Here is a 20,675-nt window from a genome sequence, read left to right on the forward strand (position 1 = left end):
AATAGTCCTAAAGAAGACTGAGCAATAAGCCTATATACAATCTGAAAGAAAATATAAGGGTGAAATCTGTTCATTTTTATGCACTCTCTCTATCTAGGCCTTGGCTGACTGACTGTTAAGCATGCAAAAAAACCAGCCAAAACCAATGCAAGTTACAAAAAGAGTTTAGATGGGAGTTTTGCCTGCATTCTCCCCGTAACTCTCCTCAGGATGTAAAATAGTAATTGATACCAAATTGATAAATCTTAACTCTTTGCAGTTAAATTGAGCTAGCTGAAACATGCCAAGCAAAGAGGAAAAAAGACTGGTGACACTGAACTGGAATGCATCCCGCAGGCAGTTACCAAAACTGAGAATAAAACCAAGCCAGCATCTGTCTGAAGAAAGAGGTAACTGGGAAGTGTGTGTGGGTGGGCAGTGGGAAGTTTAAGAGGCAGAGGGAGAAGACAAAAATGTTACTTCAGGCTGCTTCTTTGCTGTACTACATGTTGTAAAACACTTTGGAGTACGATAAAATAAAGAGCATAATGAATTTATCCTTGGCATGCTTAACAGCGTGAGCTGTTTGGTGCTAAGCAGCAGAGGAGCAGCGTACAAGGCAGCAGCAGCAAAATACTCAAAGGAGATGGCAGAGATGTACATTGCTGTTACTTACAGATGGATGGATTAAACAGTTCTGATTCGTTTAATCAGTGCTCAGGGCTGATATGTGACACCAACTGAAAGTAAGGAAAAGAGACTGGACTGCCTGTCATGTTGAATTTGGAGACAGAGACGTTATTTTAAAATATTATAGATCATGTTTTAGAGCAAAGGCACTTTTCTAAGTTCTTTAAGCTTAGTACATGGATTTCAGAACTACTGCACAGTGCTATTTTCTTGTGCCCTTTGAAAATTAAGTTTAGCAATTTGAGTACTGAAACAGAAGAGGGCTCGCTCTTCTCTCCCTCCCAAGAAATCAAAGACATCTGAATTGATTAAATTTCTGATACTCTCCATTTCCCTCCAAATATCTCTGAACTCACCGTCTCTTCTCCTTAACCCGCACGTTGACCAATATCTTTCCAAGTGAAAATGGGCTCATGGGATGTATTTTCAACAGGCACCATAATTAGGGAGGATCACTTGTTCTTTTTGTTCAGATACTTTCACACAGGGCTGAAGTGTTCACAGCACCCTTCAAAGCAAATAGTGACGCTGCAGCTCACCATCTCCCTGCAGAGCTCAGTCTGCTTCCCTGGATAAACTGAATCTTCCAGAAAAGTCCCTAGACTTGGTTCGAAGATAAAGAGATGGAGAATCTAAGACTCCCCTTCTCAACTCCCACAACCACTATGAATTTTTTACAGTTTTCTCTCACCATTTAAACCCAAAATTCTCCAGTTTTTGTTAAAGCAATGTAGATAAGATGTCGTATTTGTGTCGAACTTTTAAGAGGAAAAAAAAAGATCATTAGCTTAACTTCAAACTACCCTAATTAAAAATAATCTGTAATATTGTTACACAGCGATGAACAAAAAAACTACCAGTTACTGTTGCTGTATTTTTGGAAACCCTGAAAAAGGAAAATTAGGAGCTAAGTGTCAATTATGCCAAAATAATCACTCAGTAATAGACCCTGCACTGCTCATCATAAGGGACAGCATGATTACAGTATGCTTCAGAATCCAGGCATACACGAGCCCTGGATAACAAGCTTTCTCTGTTAAGAGCAAACAAAAGGCTTTCCTGAAATATCTAAAATGGAGCAAGTGAAATGATGTATTAACACACCAGCACTAGAGAGGAGATCACCTCCCATAAATCTCTGACAGAGAGGGGACGGCAGACTGCAGCCAAGATTTCCTCTTCTTCAGGGTGGTCCTTTTCAACCCAGCCCCTCTCATTCTTTTGATATCCTAATACACCCCTGCAACTCCCCTGTTGTGTCCCCACCCCATCCCATCTCCTGTCTCATTCCCCTCCCGCTCCGCCCCCCAACTATTTTTCTGTGATCATTTGTGATCATTCTCTCATCACCTCCCTTTTAACTCCTCTTCAGACTCCTTGCTGTATGCCTGTCCAGCCTTTCTGGTTCAGTTTTGCTTTTGCGTCTCTCTTGCCGGAGTTCCCCTTCTGTTTCCCTATAACACTGTCATAGTTTCTCTGTTATTTCAGCATCTCTGTCCTGGGTTCACTTTTCTGTCACTTGCAAGCTTCCCCTGTCACCACCCATATTTTTTGCATTCTCCTGTCTTATCTTGGACTTCTCATCTACAGACATGATGCAGGCACCCAGTACTGCTTTACACATGTTGATGACACAGAAACCTTAACTCACTGTCAGTAAAGTGTCACATTATTTTGTGAGTTGCCATTTATTTCACCTGCTGGGAACTGAGCAGGAAAGGTATTTACCAGCAGCAGTTAACACCACTGTGAAAAAGAGACTCATCAACAGTTGCTTGGATTAGTGAAATCTTTCCTGAATATCTAAAAAATGAATTATATAAGAACATAATGCTTAAATTAAAAAAAAAGTTTTAAAGACCCCCAACAAAACAGTTTCGATATTAAAAGACTAAGTTCTGATGACCAGATGTATTTTCAAAGGGGAAAAATATAATTAGTTAAGGATCTGGAAAAGCAATATACTTAAGTCAAAATAATTTCCCTTCTCTTTTTTCCACATAATCCTATCTGTTTCTTTCAAATAAATGGGTATCTGTAAGTTGGTATCACATTAAAAATTAATGCAAGCGGGTGTCACACCCCCATGGCTCAGCAGACAACAACTAACTACCCTAACAACACTTCAAATCTCTCGTGAGCTGTTAAAATAAAGCAGAAGGAGCTGATGGAAAATACAAATGACAAGGATTTGCAAACATCTCTCTTTCCCTTGCAGTCCTACAGGAGGCATCCGTACACCGCCGGAGCGCGGGTACCAGCCTGCAGCCGTGTGAGCCCCCCCCAGCCCCCAGCCCCTTCCCTCACACAAGCCCCAGGGAGGGGAAGGGCCCCCCTGGAAACAGCCCCAGGGACCCCTGCAGCCTTCCCCTCTCCTTCCCCTTCATTTCACTACGACTCCATGTGTATTTTGCATGGGTTTGCAAGGAGGACAAATGTCAGAGCATCAGTCTCTTACACCGAGATTTGCCCAGGGGCTGGTGCTGTCCTTGGCTAAAGCCAGCCGGCTCCTCCTTGGGCATTCCTGAAATCCTCAGCCTCTCATGGTTAAAAATCCCCTATACAAACAGGTGGTCCCAAACCTAATAGCACTCCAGAATGGAAGTACTGCAACTGCAGAGGCAAGTAAATCTTTTTTTAGATCGCTGTAATTACTCCACCTACAAATACCTGAGCAGTCTCACCGCCAGCACAACAGCATCGTCTCATGCTGGCTGGGACAACAGAGACAGCTTGTTAAAACGAAGAGCATAAGAACATTCCTTTCCCTGAAAGGAAACTCACTAATGCACAATTTTTTTCTGAAAAGAAACAAGTCACATTCCATATCAATCAGGAACAGAAAGAGAATAATCACCCAGATATTAAAACTCCAAATGCATTTGCCATATGGTTACAGGGGAAATTTTCATTGCTTAGCTGCTTGAACAGAGGGAAAACTCTTTTTTAGTTAGTCTGGACTGTGCCCTGCAATATTTCAGCCTTATTTGCTACAGCACTAGTGAGTTTATCTAACTGTATCAAAAAGGGTTAAATGCATTTTGCGTAAGATCCTAAAAAGCCTAGAATTGAAGGATTCTGCAAAGACAGGGCTATGAATTACACGCCTCTCCTTTCCTCACTTTTCTGCCTGTGCTAGACAGCTCTGAACTGCCGCAGGAACCAGGCAGCGACAGGGCACAAAAATCCAGTTGTTTTTTTTTTTTAGCAGGGGTGAGCTGGAAACACCATGGAAGGCAGTAAGTATGCAAGGAGGGGTACAAAGAGCCTTGGGTTTTTTAAGCTTATGAAGTTATCGATCCTTCAGTGATCTCCACTGCTTTCTTAGAAGCCTGATGAGCTTGAAAGTGTACCCCAGCCCCCTCAGCGAGGCACCTGCCACGGCCGCCCACGCAGCCCGTCTACAGCAGCGCAGGTGACGATGGCAGGGACCCCCAAGCCGGCTCTGGCAGCGTGGCACCAGCCGGGGAGAATCACGGAATGACCTGCAGAGAGGAGGCAGGCGAGGGGGAGACGATCATCACATGGCAAGCTGAGGCGATCACAGGCAGGCACGCGGTGAGCCACGGCCCGGCGCCGGCCGGCGCACAGCTGAGGCTCCAAGCCAAAGCTGGTGGCTAATAAACTTCATCGGGTCCTTGGGCAAAGAGGTTGTACTCCCTCTCCAGCGTACAACCGCAGATTCCTTCCCCTCTCTCCACACTGGTACCAGTTACTCCGTCTGATAGCTGTAAGCAGTAACGCCGCCACGGGGACCGGCTGGCACGCAGACAGCCAGAAGGTGCACATCCAGTGGGTGACGGTGACACAAACCCAGTTCTTGAGTTTCTAAATCTATTCAAGCTGCTTCAACGCCCACCACAACCCCAGCATAAGAACGGGAAGAAAAGGAGATTCGGACCTTACTTTGTATGCAAATTTTTAGGGGCTATTCTTTACAAAGGTGGAAAGGGATGTCCAAACAAGCGTTGGCTAAAATATTCCAAGGAAAATAAATCTGTGACTGGCTGTTAATATCACCAGGCTTACATAGAGCAACTGACATTTGGGAAGGAAGGGTTATTCTAGTCCCTCAGTTGTATCTGCGGACCTACTTACTGGAGTTAGCACATGTTTTGGCCATTGTATTTGCTTTTGGTTAATTAGCAAAATGACAGATATCAGGCCTTTAAGACAGGACTGGAGTGTTTCCTGTATGCCTCTTATGAAATGATCTGGTTTTGCTGTACAGGGCTTCTCAAATCCTAAGGCATCTATATTGTTAATTCCAATAGAAAACAGCCAAATGGTATCAGAAGAGTTTATCACTTACCCCACAGCAACAAGAGCCAGGGCAGAGCCCAGTCAGGCATGCCAAGGGAGTGACACCTTCACTCTGCCTCTGGAGTAAGCAGGAATTGCCACTGAGAGAAAACTGGATGAAGAAGGAAGAGCAGCACAAACCTGAAAGAAAAGAAGGAAAAAGAGGACTGAAGAAAGGAGGAGGTTGACCTGGGACAACACTTCCCAGGTTTGTAAGCAGCCAGAGAGGAGAGAAAGTGATGACTGGATAGTAACGGTGGAAAAAGCTTCTACGGTATCTGGGAAGAAGATTACATGGAAAATGGAAAAGACTTGCCATTATCTTACAGTTTCCAAAAACACATCTCTGCACTAGAAAACACAAGACAACAGTTTCTGCAATTAACCTTTAGTTATGAGCAAAGAGGAGTAATTTCAGTAGAACTAAGTCAAAACAAGAAAATCTTTTACTATTATTCAAAATACCCTCTTGAAGAGAAACTCTTTCCTGGGACATTTATGCATTTTGTAAAGCAGCTTGAATTTTATGCTTAATCACAGGGTATGTCCTTTTTTTTTTTTTTTTACTACCACCTTTTTTAGCAAAATCAGTTAAGAAATGGCCTGTGGTCACAAGCACTGGTCAGGCTATATCTCACAAAAAACTCTCTCATGGCTGCACAAACTGCCTGGGATTCTGAGATTACTGAAGGCTTCAGATCAATGACACCGTTTTCATAAGGCTGTGATATGGCCAAGTACAACAGCAAGAAAAGCACAAGTGATGCCTTCTCTTGGGAGCCATGGTGGAAACAGGGTAGGTGAAAGGCAGACGTGTGAAAATCTTAAAAGAAAAAAAGAGAAAGACATGAAAAAAGGTAAGAGGAAGAAGCAAGGAAGGCAAACAGAAGCAATGATAGCCTCCCATTTTATGACAGACAGGAAGAAAAATGATGCAGAGTAAAATACTAAATGGGGCATAAAAGAGAGGAGAATTCACTGAAATCTTTACTGGTGAGTGAACCATAAATATTCAATAAATCAGAGCCCCCAAGCCATTGCTTTAGACTGCACTGTGAATTAACTGCATGTTCCACTATTTTTTAGTCCATTTACTTCTTTATATTTCTAAATGGAGAGAATTCACTAGTGCCTGTTCCATTTCCAACATGCTTACCAGCTTCCCAGAGACACAAGATCTCGCAGTACGTTTTCCTCTGTCTCATGGAATGGGATGTGGAGGACTATTTCATGTTAAAACAGTTTTGAATTGCTGTAGCTATTCTGGCCCCCCTACTGATCGCACTTATCGTCAAACGGAGAAAAATACTTGTCTTACACGAACCTAAAACAACTTCTAACCATAGGCAATTTGCACATTTGTCTAGGAAGTACTTGAGAATGTGTCAGCAAGAGAAACCACTGGTTTTAAATCACTGGTGACCTTTGACTCCTGCAAGAATTACAAACAGCGGTGCATGTTCTCATATTTGTAAGAAGTAACGCTCTTCCCTATCTTCAAGAATTTAGGCAGAAATGTAATAGACAGCCATGCAAAAACACCACGGAGGCCAGGTTGTCCAGGGATGTTACAAAGACAGGCCGATCAGTAAGCTGGTCTAAAGGTACAGAAGAAAACATCACCTACTTCGAATGTGTTCAGCATAGAGAGGCAAATGGCAGAAACGTCTATGTAGAAATCCGTTGTAGCCAAGGGATGAAAACTACACTAAAACTGTCCAAAGACCACAGAAAGATCTTGGAACTTACAGAAAAATTTTATCAGGCTGAAAAGAAAGAAAGGCAAACACAGGAGAAACAATCGAAACCATACAAGAATAAATGCTCTCCACCCCAAAACTCTGAATCAGAGATGAAATATACATGAAGAATCTGCTAGGTATGTTTTGTGATTCTCAAAGACCTTGGACACTTCTGTGAGTTTTCTGAAATTTCTTCTCTGTTATATCTTCAATTAGACATATATATCCTTTGGTTAGACATTGTTTCTCCCTCTCATTTTCTGATAAAATTCTGCGTGCAGTCATAACACCAGAGATACAGTGAGTAACGCTGATGCTTGGGGCACCCCATTTTCTCCTCTCTTATTCCTCTAGTAGCCACCTTCTCCAATCTGCACACCATCCCTGCTATGGTAGCACCAGTAACGGAGAGCCTACAGGTATCCATCGCTGCTGTGATGTGCTTCTCACAAGTGCCCTTGCTAGAGCAGTGGTGCCAAACTGAATCTATCACACCTCCAAAGCTGCAAACCATTCACAGTCTTTCTAGAAGTTACATCTTCTACACCCTCCTACACTCATATTGCTCATATTTGGACTTAACTCTCTAAGTACTGGACTTGACTAGAAAAGTCAAATCAAAGTCCTGGACCATTTGCCAAACACAAATCAGAATTTAGTGTTTTCCTTAGTCTTGTAGTGTAACTAATATTTTATCCTCCCTAAATATTACAAATTTGTTTGTATGGAATGATTACCATTTATGCCCTATTCATATCAATCTTCTATTGAACTTCAGGGCAGAAGGTGCTTTCTCTACCCAATGTAATTCGTTAGGAGTGATTTAAAAGAACTACTTGCATCTACAAGGAGCTGCACTAGTTTATATGAACTGGAGATCCCTGAGAATGTAATACTGACCTTTCAGGATTGTTTACTTTTAATTTTATCCTAGCATCTAAATTCTACATTTACTAATTCATACCCAGAACTTGTCTGTTCTCTCCTTGCCTGTGGTCACTCCTCAAAAAGATTTCTGAAAATGTTAGAGTACATTTGGTAGTACGTTCTAATCTTCATTCTAATCTTGTGCTTATCCAGCCCAGTACTACTGGAGCTCATGTGGATAACCACTGTCATGGGGATAACAAAAGCCTCTCAACACTGAACAACAACATACCAAGCAAGCACGGAACAGGAGGTGAACAGAGTGATGAGTGAAGGCAGACAGGAGAGAAACAGTTGAAGTTGCTGAACATGGTAAGCAAGTCCTAGTGAAAGTCTTTGGAAGAAGTACCAGGCACAGGCTAGTCCTACCAAAGTTATTCATCCTGAAAACTCGACCAAGAAAAAGGAAAGATACCTGAGTGAGTAACCTGGACTCAACTGTCACAGTTATACTGCGAACAGCCCTGAAAACAGCAAGTTTAAAGGCAGGTGAACTATGCACAAAATACAAATACACCAATCTTTTGCTTGCAGTGGAGACTTATTCAAATACAGAGCTGTAATTTTGCAAGTGCAGATTACAAAGCAGAAGACAACAGTTAAATAGAACTGCTATGAAGCCTAAGAAGAGAGGGACTAGATGAGAGGATCTGGAAAACTGAATTCTGGAAACCTTGCAGGGAATAAAGAGAAACAATTAAATCCAATAAAAAAGTAGCAATAGGTAAAATTAGTTACTTACAAATTCTGTAGGAATTCTGTACATCTGTCAGGATGAAGATTAGAAGAATAATTTCTCAATCCTTTGATAAATTAATTCTTGGAATAGCTAATTCTAGAGCTCAAATTCAAGCACACTTTTTATAATTTCCAATACTTGTCTCTAAAACACAAAGTGACAACTGAGTGATTTTTACTATATCATATTGTTAGGGAGGAAATTCCAGCACAGCCCTAGCTATAACATAATGTAACATCCAAATTAGATAATTACGTCTTTTTTAACTACTTTTTGTGGACAATAAAAATCTAGGACACAGCATATACTTGAAAATGTAGTCATAAAAAGAAGGTAATCAGATCCTCACCATGGCATAACCTTTCTATCTCCTTTAGCTTCAGTGAAGTTTGGTAAAATCACGCCAGGCATGGATACGATGTGGCACATTTGCAGAGTTCATTTGCATTCCCCCCAGTGAATTCCCAGTATTATGAAAGACCTTGTGCACTGCTTCCTTTGAATACAGAATAACGAAGGTGCCATGTGATCTGATAACAAGAGACCTGTGAGGAAAAATGAGTAATTATTACTGTCTACATTTTGAACAATCTTTGCTTAAGCAAGAAGGTCGCATTTTGGAAACATTTATCTTCTGCACAGGCCATAAATGACAGTCTAATTTGACACCAGGGAAAAAAAAAAGAATAGGAAATGCTCCATGTAAGAAAAGCTTCATTTTTGTCAAGACAACTAGGATATAAATATTACAGTGATGGTATTTCATATAGTAATAGAAAAAAATTGGGAAGTTCTCCAAGATAGAGTCATCCCCTTATTTGAAAGAAATGTGGATTGAAAAGGACTATGCAAGAGTCTTTCATCTGACAATTTTAAGATTTAAATTTGCACAAGAGAGTAATGGAGACAATCGGTGCAGACAAAAGAACTGGTATCATGGGAAATTAATATCAACTTCCATGTAGCATTCACAACCCCTAAGAACACCAAAATCCTCTGTCCTCAAATGTCCCATTTGAGCCTCACACTCACATGTCACTCTCACTACAGACATGTCTCTTATACCATATTCTTCGGCTCAACGACCTCTGCTTATCTCAAGATATGCAAGCTTTCTAGATTCACCAAGTGCTTCCAAGAGAGCAAGACAGACAAACAGCGCATCTTAATACTGATGAACTGAACAGCGCCTCGGCACACGCCTGACCACTGGTCTGACAGGGCCCATCCTATTTAAGAGTAAGCACACTCGCTCCCATGGTTTTCCCACGTGAAACTACGCAGTGCTGCAGCAGAAGGAAGGAGCTGTACAGACCAGGAATCGCTCCTAGCCAGCTCTGCGCTGCTGCCGTCGTTTGGTGAGCAGAGCAAACGAAAAGCTAACACACATTGATGCCAGCCATGTCATGCTACTAGTCCTCAGGATGACAAAATAAACCTCATAAACTTGCTGATATAGATGTATCCTTAAAAATCAGCTCTCTAAGTACTCAAGAAGAGATGGCTGACATCCAAATAAGAAAAACCTGGAGTTCTTCATAGAGAGACAGAAACTCTGTAAGAGCCAGCCAACTGCAGAAGCAGCTGGTTTATGTGCTGCGGAACTTGGAAAGCCTCAATAGCTTCTTGGCTGTCTAATACCATAACTGAGCTTTCTCTCAGTGGTGGGGCAGTAACTGTGTCTGTCCCTGACCCACCTGCTTCCTCGTTGGCAACTGGTTGGCAAGTTCATAAATTATTTGGGAGGTGAGACTGATCAAGTGATAAGAGTGTATGATCAACCGAACCCTCATTTCTGATGGAATCAAATACAATCACATCTGGCATTAGTATTAGTTTAACATAGAACCAGAATCCCTGAAAACGTGGCTCTTTCTAGCTAGGAGTAAAGCAGTCAAGCTGACAGGCATGTGTATTTATGCCCTCAAAGGAAAAATCACGAGAGCTAGCCAAAAGCTAAGTTGTGATGGGGCTACATAAGTTCCTCTCAGATTCACAGATAAAGAGAGATGTTCTGTCAGTGGCGAAAGAGACCACAAGGAAAAGGCTAATATGTCCTGATGAAAGAGGATTTCAAAATGAAAGGCAATGATTAAAAAAAAAAAAAAAGTAGTAATATTTTGGACAAGACTGCCTGTGGTGATGCGGGGCACCTGCTCTGCCTGTGTTTGATGTTCATTCTGGCTGACATGGAACTACAGTACTGCTGAGTTCTGCAGAAAATGGGGAGCCAGCTAAATACTGACGGGACTATGCAAGGAGGAGACCATTCTAAGGATGTGATGACTAAAGCAGTTCAGCCAGGTTTGCTTATTGGAATAAAATTGGAGAAACGGCATTACCCTAAAACTAGCAAATCTAGTTCTTAACGCTGGGACTTCACACTGGCCACTGAGGGACAGTAAACTTTGAAACATGAGGAAAACAGACAGTGAGGAATCTTACTTAAAAAAGGAGGAGCATGTATCAGTAGCAGAGATCAGCAGCTCATGAAGAAAACAAGCTGTACACAGACTGAGTAACAGAGAAAAAGAGTTCAGAAGAAAAGCCATGTAACATGTATGGCTTTAGAATATATTGTAATGTTTATGAGCAGTGAGGAAGCCGAGATGAGGTAGTAGGAAACACAGAACTCGGAAAACATGTAGGTATGTTTGAGAGTATGTTTGCGTAGGGCATGTGGGCTACAAGGCATTTAGGCACCGTGTTTCCATTTTTGAGAAAAAGTTGAAGGGTTGCTATGACCAGAAGAATAAAATAAAATCAGACAGAGCTCAGGTGACAGCAAGACTGACTGACCTTGTCTCATACCCATGCTTTTGAGAAATAGTTGGTTCTTCTGGCCTTTACTTTCCTAAGAAATTCTGGTAACGTGCAGAGTATTTAAGAGCAATTACTGCTGAGAGATGGGATACTGAAAAAACTTTTGGATCTCCAGTAAATCACTGTGAGCCTTAGAAACCTCTCAGCTCATGACATGCCTTAGCACTGTCAGCTCCTTACCATTTACAATGTTTGGCCATTGGTTTTGTTAAATTAAGAAAGACGACTGCTACTTATTCCATCATTCATCATGAAAGCTTTTGAAATCCTCAGATGCATTTATGTCCTCGCACACACTTCAGCTGTGGACCCATATTCTACAATGGTGCAATCCACTGTCTTCAGCTGACATACTTCCAATTTACACTGGCATAAATTTGCATCTACATACATGGCATGTTCTCAGTACGTTAACAACAGAACTGACTGCAAGTTCCAGGCTGAATGCAATTGAAACAAAACCAACACAAAGCCAAATTGCTATGGTGGTTCAAAGAATAGCGCTGTGTAGTTTTGGTTCCAGAGATACAGATTCCTCATCATAAACAGAACTTGAGGCTTTAAGATGATGGGTGAGCACAAGTGAAACGTGGCTTACTGTAGAATGTTGATTTTTTTTAAATGAAATGGAAAAATGAGACTATATCACTTCACTTCACTGAGCTTTAACATTCTGAAACAGCCTAAATTCTCCCTTTTGTTCTCTTTCACATTTTATGAGTCTTTTATTCTTCAAATCTAGGGAAAGGAGGAGGTGATAGGTCACCCAACACTAACTAAAAGTCCATACAGATATCTGCCAGTGTGTTAACTCATGAAATTTATGTCTCCTTCAGTACTATAATGTCTCTGCTTTGCTTCCCTGCAACATGAATAGGTATCTCCTGTTCTGGCCTCTAGAAGTGCTAATTTGCACAGTGGGGGACTGGTGAAATGGTTGCAAGTTAAAAGGCACTTGAAAGCTGTCTTTCAAAAAGCTGGTTTAAAAAAAAAAAAAAAAAGGAAGAAACTTCTGGGGGAATAAGAAGAAAACAAAGGGAAAGAAATGGACAAGAAAAAAATTAAGAGAGATATTAGGTATTATTTTTCCAGTCCTCTCTTAAAAATGTACACAAATGCAATAGTCATGAAACAGAGACAAAACAGCACTCATTAGAAATAGATATATGGAAGGTAAGCAGCACTATTGTCCATATTACTGAAGTCCAGCAAAAGTGAAAACAATACAGAAGATGTCACACTACATCCTATACAAGTCTCCACTGACCCTGAAGTTACAGAATAAATTCGTGGAGGGACAGTAGTCATGGCAACAAAATTAGAGATAGGAAGGAACATCTGCAAAACTAAAGCAGGATAGGAAAAAGAAGGTAAGAAAAAAAAAAAAGATAAATTGGTATGTTATAAAGTGTAAGAACTTGAAAAAAATCTCATAACCAAATAGGAATGGTCTTTAAATCAGTGGTAGTTAAACACTTCAGAACATGGAGAAAAAACTTGCACAGAAGACTGCTGTGGAATAACCTGCTATGGGAAGGCTCTTCTCATCCCCAATCAAGCAGATCAGTTTAATAGACAAAGTATGGGGCATATATTCCCTTAAAAACATTCTCTTTCTAAAGGGTTAATGGTTTTCAGACTTCTAATTTTCTTATCAACCATACACATTTCAGATTATGTTTAAAACTGAAGGCTGCATGAACTGCAAGTTCCTCAATGCCACTCCAAAAGCAATGTACCCAGATTTCTGCTTTCCAGCTTTCAGGAGAGAACTGCAGCCTGCCTCAGCAACATTGCCTCTAAAAGGGGGTTCAAGAGAGACACTTGTTGCAACTGTGGTATCGTATTAACGTATATTGCTAAACAGCTTTTGACCTGAAAACAGCTACATGGATATTTTTTCCTCAGTTTTAAATGGCACAGGAAAAATGGAAAGTATTAACATTTACTGTGAAATATCAATTATTTGTGCAAATGCTTAAGATTTGACTACATATACAGAATTACTGTATGTGTGTTACAGATCTGCTAATAAGTTACAATTAATTGACTTTATAAAATCATTTGGAATAAGAAATATATTTTAATGAAACTTGTAGTTGCACAGCAAAAGCTGTTATGAAATCCTTTGTACAGCCCTGTACCAAGGCCAGAAGAATGGGCTAGAATCATTGTTTAAAACTTAGGTAAAAAATTTGGGATTTTACAGATTTCTTTGTATTTGACTAGTCTTCTGTATGTAGAAAGTGTATTGAAATGTCAGAATATAGAATTAATGGGAACTGGGGAGAGTCGACTGGAACAGCTTGTAGTTACCTGCCAAGAAACCGTGAACTTTAGTAAAAGGTAATTCCGGCAGGGGGAGATCGCGACCACCGACTCATATACCACCTACCCAAATCGTACCCCAGACCCATTTCTAGACCTTTCTAAGCTTTACTGCGCAGGATCAGATATGGGAGGAGAGTATGTTAATGATTTACGGGAAATACTATGATTATGCATGAATACTTAATGAATATGCCTGAATAAGTTCTATATATGGTGTATGATTCTGAAGCTTGGTGTGCATTGATCGTGAGAGGACTCACTCACACACCCGGCCGTCAGTAAAGAAGTGTCTGCTTATCTACACCACATTGGTGTCGCTAAGTTCTTCATTCTGCGATTTCGGTAACATGTGTAATTAGGGAACGTATTTACAATTGCACCAACTGCACCACTAAATCCTCACCAGCACCTCACTTCTCTCTGAAAGGCTTTGTTACGTTCAAAACGTAAGACCATGAAACTAAGCCACATAGCAGCTACGTGACTGTCCTATGAACAGGCAGAAAGTCAACAGTCAGATCTCAAAGTAAAACTCGCTGTGCACCACGTCTCCACACAGAGGCGGCCATGACAGGGGTAACATGACAGAGGCAAATTCGGTGTCACACGTCAGAGAGCAAGCCTTTCAAGAGAAGTATGCCAACGTATGCTGGGTTATGAGATAACTGAAATACGTTGTTATTTTGACCAGGTCAGCACCGCCTCTTGTCCCTGAAACATGCCTTACTTTAACTGCAGCTGCACTTTACTCAAGAAGAACCTCCAGCAGCTTTCTCTGGTGTCCACCAGGCCCAGATCTGGGACTTCTTTTCTAACTTCTGTAACTATGCCCTCCACATCTTCATCACTGAACAGATCTGGAACCACTCCTGCAACACGACAAAGGGGCAGTTAGGAGAAGCCTTACACAACACAACCTGAGAAATAATCTTCTACATGGTATTTAACACAATGGGGTTTAGGCGTATAACTGGAGTTATGCTGTGATAATAGCCAGATCAAGTACAAAACAGTTTCCTCCTGTTCCCCACACTTTTTCACCTAAAAAGAACAACTATTTTTTTTTAAGGGAGAAGAAACAACATTGTTTAAAAAGACAAAAATATTTGCCCTGATAGGAAGTTCACTCATAAATTATGTATCCCTCAGAACAGTGGTTCCTTTTTTTACGGGCTGTTAGAAACCTGTTTTCCGGTCAAGCTGCAAAAAATAAATAATTTCTAAAATACCTTTTAAGATACTCTCCAATGTACAGCATAGTATTATTCCCATTTGTCTTCCACCCTATCTCCAGATCCCCACGTTCAAAATCCAGAGCCTCTAACTCTCAAAACGTGGGTGAAAGTGCATTGCTGTCTGTTACACTGTGACTGTGCAGTCACAAAGACATCGTCTAATGTCAGTGAAATCCTATCAAAGCAAACAGTATTAAGTCAAAGAGAGAGTCCCATCTCTCCCCAGACCAATGCACTTATGAATGATAAACCTCAGCAATTCACCTCCTCAGCAGGCAATGCCTTCTTCAGCAAATGAGACTCAGTGCTCGAGTTGAACGGGTTGACTTGGCCTCTCTAAAAACTCCCCCTACAAATACCTGAAAGAGAAATAATCTCTTTGAAGTTCAATGAAATCACAGATCATTTGTCATTGGAAAAAGATCTTTCAAGAAATGTGTTAGTCTAATCACCTGATGCCAACAAGTCATTAATCAGCACAAGAAAGCGTTCGTCTGGAACCTGGGCATCTGTCAGCAAAAACATGGCGGGCATGTTCTTGGCACCAGTCTTGATGTACAAACTGGCAAGATCTACCTGTAAGGAAAGGAGGCAATCACTCATATTCTGTTAAAATGTTGATACAGAAAAAGTGTGAAATGCATGTTAGTGGACGGCAATGCATTGCTGACTTCTTGGTTTTTTCAGTTTATTTACACATTGCTAATTTGCTGCATAACATCCAAAGGGAAAAGCAGCTTACCTCTGTTTTCCATATTAAACACTGAGGTTTTGACTTGACCTAGTGATAAAGATCAAAATGGACTACTAATCAAGGAAATACCACCACCACCACCACCGCCCCCCGAACGTACTAAAAAAGGGATGCCATGAAACGACCTATCAAGAACAGCCACAACCACATCAATAATGTCTGGGAATTGCACTGAAGAGTCAGATCCATTTTTAAACTCTGGTATTTCTGCAAGACATTTTGCATGCACATGTGTGTGTGATTTTATTTAGGAGAGCTTTCTCATGCTCAAAAAATAAAAAAGACTGAGTAGTGAATTGGTGCACTGTTACTTTTGCTGTCAGACATGGGTGGCCCAGAGAGACATGGCATGGGACCACTGCGCTAACAGGGGTACAAACACGGAATGCTTTTTGGCATGGGGTTCCAGATAAAAACAACCCACATCAGTTGCATTTGAGTGTGGTCACATTTGAAATACAGAATAAAGTCAACACCAAATTGCCACCTAACCTAGCAGAAAACAAATCCTCAGGCTTAGAAGTTTCTCTGCTTGGAAACAGTATGGTGGAAACGATCACTTCAGCCCACATCTTACCTACACCTCATTTGCCCAGGGAAGGAGGGCACAAGAACCTAGTCACCATGTAAGACACTGAAGAACATGCAGCACTTTTCCAAAATAATCCAGCATGTACCTCCCTCTGAAAACTGATGCCTTGGGCTGCACAAACTGTGGTGGTTTGGCCATGGCCCACGGCGAAAGGAAGGGCTTTCTGGGGACCACCATCCACCACATTTAGCCATAGTCAGATCCTTATTTAGCTGTGTCCGACATTCAGAAGCAGTGCCCGCTGTCCGCGTAGAATGAGGAGGAAGAAAATGTTCCTCAGCTTCCCTGTTTGCTCGCATAGACAGGACTCAGCCTTGCCGTGTCCTGAAGCCTGTAAGCCTGACAGAGCACCTCACAACTGTATTCCCTATCTTTGCATATGACCAGTTTAATTGACTGAGTGACTTGCATGCCACGAGGACAAAATTTTGCCCTGAGTTTACCCACATCAATTTCATTCCACTATATTAATACGCGTGCAATGACACGCAAAAATTTGTAACAAACTGCTAACTTTAAATACCAAAACTCCAACCACATCTTTGTAGTATGTGAAGTAGTTGCCTTAGAAAAAGTGGAGAAACTACCAATATGCTATTAAGCGTATAAACAGACACTGAAATATTTTTTGACCATTCATTTTTCAAATATAAACCAGAGGTATAGCTGAAAACCACAGGAACAACAGGGGTTGTTACTGTAAATCATACTGTTTTGTGATTTTATCAAGCCCATGCAACAACAAAACAACACATTCTTGTAGTGAACTCAACAAACTCCAAGAGTATCTATCAGTTTACCCTCAGGTCCTGGATCCCATAGTCTTTCTTCAGCGTGATTTGGAAAACCTCCAGGGAGCAGATGCATGCCGCCAGCCTCGACAAGCTTTGTTTACCACTACCACCTACTCCAGTCAGAAGTGCATAAACCCTCGGGGTTTCTAGGATATGTCTGATCCAGCACCTGATGGCAAAAAACCAGTAACATAACATAGACTTCAACAACCTTGTTAGCCAAGATTCTCAATTTCTTTTTGTTGCACCAAGCTTTCTTTTTTAATCTTTCTTCTTTAATTTATTTTTCTATTTTTGTGGTAATGTGCTCCTGACACCTAAAGGTATATTATGTTTGCATGAGCATTTTGTTTCTTTCTGATATTTGAGCAAGAGGAAAGAAAAGCTGTTTGTCAAATAATGAAGGTCTGCACTGACTTCTACAATGACCAGCACTGCCCACTTGCTCATTCTTTACACTGAGCTGCTCCAAAGCATTGTTCCAGGATCCTGATGGACCCTGGTTGCGCTCAGAATAAAGACCTAGTTAACCTGAAGGCAGGTTGACTGGGTCCTAGGAGTCCATAAGAACTGCACGTCTGGCAGTTTGCGTCACAAAGGTTGAAGGATGATGAATCATTTTGTGAAAAACGTGCATCAAACTTGAATTTACCCCTGGAATATCTAGCCCAGACTACTTCAGGCATGCTTTTATTTGCTGATTATGGAATACTATAGGATGAATGAGGCCAGATGAGAATCTGGACCCAAATTAGACAGGATTTAAGTTGTTAGAATTTTCAAATGTAAGTATCAGGGTAATTCTTCCAAAAAAAAACTACGCTTGAGACATTAAAACAACTTTCTAGCAATCGATATTTTAGTAATTCATAAAAGCACCTAACTTTTTTTTTATTTAAAATTTATTTTTTTAAAATCAGATGCAGATTCTAAGGAATAACAGCCTAGCATGAGCAGACCGGAATTTAGAGATAGCATGTTGGACCTTCAGATTCTTTTTTCTTCCACATATCAATGAAACCAACCAAAAAACCAATCCCATCCCTGAATAAAATTGATGAGAATCTTCTTAAATAAAGGGATAATTGTCTAATCTGGTTGCATTAATAAAGAGGTAGAAACCTGTTCAACAAAACATTACTGGAAGCCAATTCTCTCTGACCTCACTGTAGAACTTTGTCAGCCTTATTCATGATTTCACAATGGATCCATTAAAAAAAAAAAAAACCAAAAAACCCCAAAGAAAACCAAAACAAACAAGCCTCATAAAAAGTGTGGAAAAAATTTACAGGATTTAATTTCACATACACTTTTCTAGGACTGTCAAACTGTAAGGCTAAGACACCCTGCCACTTTGTTTGCCAAATTGGGATACTACGCTTGGTCACTAGATTTCAGAGAGAAGATAATGGCTTACCAATATTTTTAAGCAAAACTAGCGACACCTGAGAAGGCTTCTGTCTGCAATTCTGATGATTATCACATCAACCTCTAAATCAACAGAACAAAATCTACAGTCCCTATGAAAGATCCATATGATTATCTCCGTAACTTAATCTCTTTTTTAATCCTCTTGGAGAGAAACTTCTACAATAGACTGCTTTGTCAAGAGTGTCTCCTCTTATATAGTTTCTGCCTGAATATGGGCGAAGTGAAAAATCCTGAAACCCTAGTCTGTCTCAATGAGAAGAAAAAGTTCCATGTTAAACTATTTGACACTGCAAATAAAAGAAACTGCTTTAACAAAACTATGCTCTGCCAGCATGGACCTCTGTCTCTTTCTGGAAATCACTGATAATGTATACGACCACAACAACGATGCTGAAGGAAGATCACAAATAATGAAATGAGCAACAAGGAAGTCTGTGCCTCATTTATTTAGCAAAATCTTCACTTCATCTTCTGAAAACTCTTTTTTGCAGTGCAGGAAAATAAAGCAAATGTAGTTAATCAGATTTCAGAAACTGAGATTTTGGATCACGATGGATACTAAGATATTGCCCAACACGAGAAGAACAAATTATATCAAACTGAGATAAGAATACATTAAAAAAACCCCTATGGTTAAATAAAATAAAATAAATCTATGATGATGGGACTTAGAAGCCTGGGCTGGTTCATATTTTAAAAAGTGTAAGGCTAGGCAGCAAAGCAACTTCAAGTCTGCCATACAGTGGCATAATTCAGTATATGCTTAAGGTATTATTTACCCTTGTTTTGAATTAATGTAATTTTTAAAGCATTTTCCCTTTCTTGGTAACAAAGGATAATTTTTACTTTTCTTATAAAGGCCTGTTACATCATTAACTAATTAAAAGGTAAGGCACAGTATCTACAGCATTATAGATTATCTTGCCAACCTCAGAGAATAAGTGGTGTTAATTTCTGTGCAGCACAAAAAAGGATGAATCTCTGTTTAAACAAACAAAATGAAGGTTAGCTTTAACACTGAGCCACAACCTACTGTTCCATAATGACGCCAATAAAGCCTACTTAGAGGGCTATTACTGCACGGTACCCTCGCGTAAGCCTTCCATTAAGAACGTTACAAGTCTGTACTGCAACAGCCTCTGAACAGTAAAAAGTGATAACTTCACGCAAACATCGGTAGCATCATGATGAACTATTTGTTCCCTTTATAGATATTCAACTTACTCATGCTGCATGGCACCCTCAGTAAGACTAGGTTCACAGAAGCATGCATTTCATTGCAGCTTTCTAGGAACTCAAGTGTATTCCTTCGTCATTCCCACTCTTTCACCGGCTCGTAGCAAGCGTCTGCTCCACTGTTCGCAAAACAGTAAGAGATGAGTGGGAGATTGCAGCAACACGTTGTCTTCCACATTCTACCACATAGTGAGAGAGAAAAATAATAGTTAAAAAATGCCACAAACACAGCGCATAAAAAACGTTTACATGAAAAAATCATCCATTAGTGACTGATGTACCCATCCACTGTGCTCTGAAAGACTAAACAGAAGTGCAAGAATGGGCTCAAAGCATTTGCACAGTACATCCAAACAGGATCCAAACAATCTACTAGTAAAGCTGTCTAAATCTTTAATTGTTTGTGTCTAAACTACTTAGAATTAAGGAACAATAATTTCTTTATGATAGGAAGTCGTTGCTCAACCTAGAATCAAACACTCCCAAATATTTTAAATTTTCTGGTTTCAGTGTCCTCATTCCTATCCTTATTCTTTTTCTTTTCACTCCTTTCTTACTAGCAAATAGAAATTAGAAAGGAAAGGAAAAAAGGACTAGTAAACAAAGCTGATGTTTTCCAGTTACCATATTTTTTGTCAAATAAATTCAAATTTTCCCTCTCTTCCTCCTGCCCCTCATCAGGAAAACTTTTTTTTTTTTTTTTTAAGTGAAACATATGTACCTAATATGTTCATATTAGTTCATATTTCCACTACTTTGTCTGCTTGTAATTTTTTTGTTTTTGAAGGGCAAGTAGAAACAGTATTGTGGTCCTCACTAGTTAGTCCATCCTGGTATTGGCACCAACACACATTAATTCCAGAAGAAACTGTATATGCAATACTACTATATAATATGTGACATTATTTTGTCTTCCTTGTACAGTGAACAATACTGAGAGGTACTACATTTCATAGCATAAGACAGGTTAAAAAAAACAAGAGGCATACATAAGAAAACTTTACTAAGAACATTAAGACAAAGGAACATGTATCCTGGCTTATATTTGCAGTGTTTCCACTATGAAAAACAGATGGGTGTATTACCTTTTACCCCCACAC

At 40.3% G+C, this 20,675-nt stretch overlaps 1 protein-coding gene across 1 annotated transcript in view; it reads right to left on the minus strand.

The window, feature by feature from the left end:
- The window catches only part of DNAH11 (dynein axonemal heavy chain 11), a 132,255-nt gene that overhangs the window by 59,475 nt on the left and 52,105 nt on the right, over nucleotides 1-20,675 (minus strand). The window contains 6 exon segments of the mRNA XM_040593597.1: nucleotides 10,077-10,131; nucleotides 14,261-14,402; nucleotides 15,221-15,344; nucleotides 16,915-17,077; nucleotides 19,564-19,585; nucleotides 19,588-19,754. Of these exon segments, the coding sequence (XP_040449531.1) occupies nucleotides 10,077-10,131; nucleotides 14,261-14,402; nucleotides 15,221-15,344; nucleotides 16,915-17,077; nucleotides 19,564-19,585; nucleotides 19,588-19,754 (673 nt within the window).

Source organism: Falco naumanni, chromosome 4, assembly GCF_017639655.2.
Source record: "Falco naumanni isolate bFalNau1 chromosome 4, bFalNau1.pat, whole genome shotgun sequence".
NCBI lineage: Eukaryota > Metazoa > Chordata > Aves > Falconiformes > Falconidae > Falco > Falco naumanni.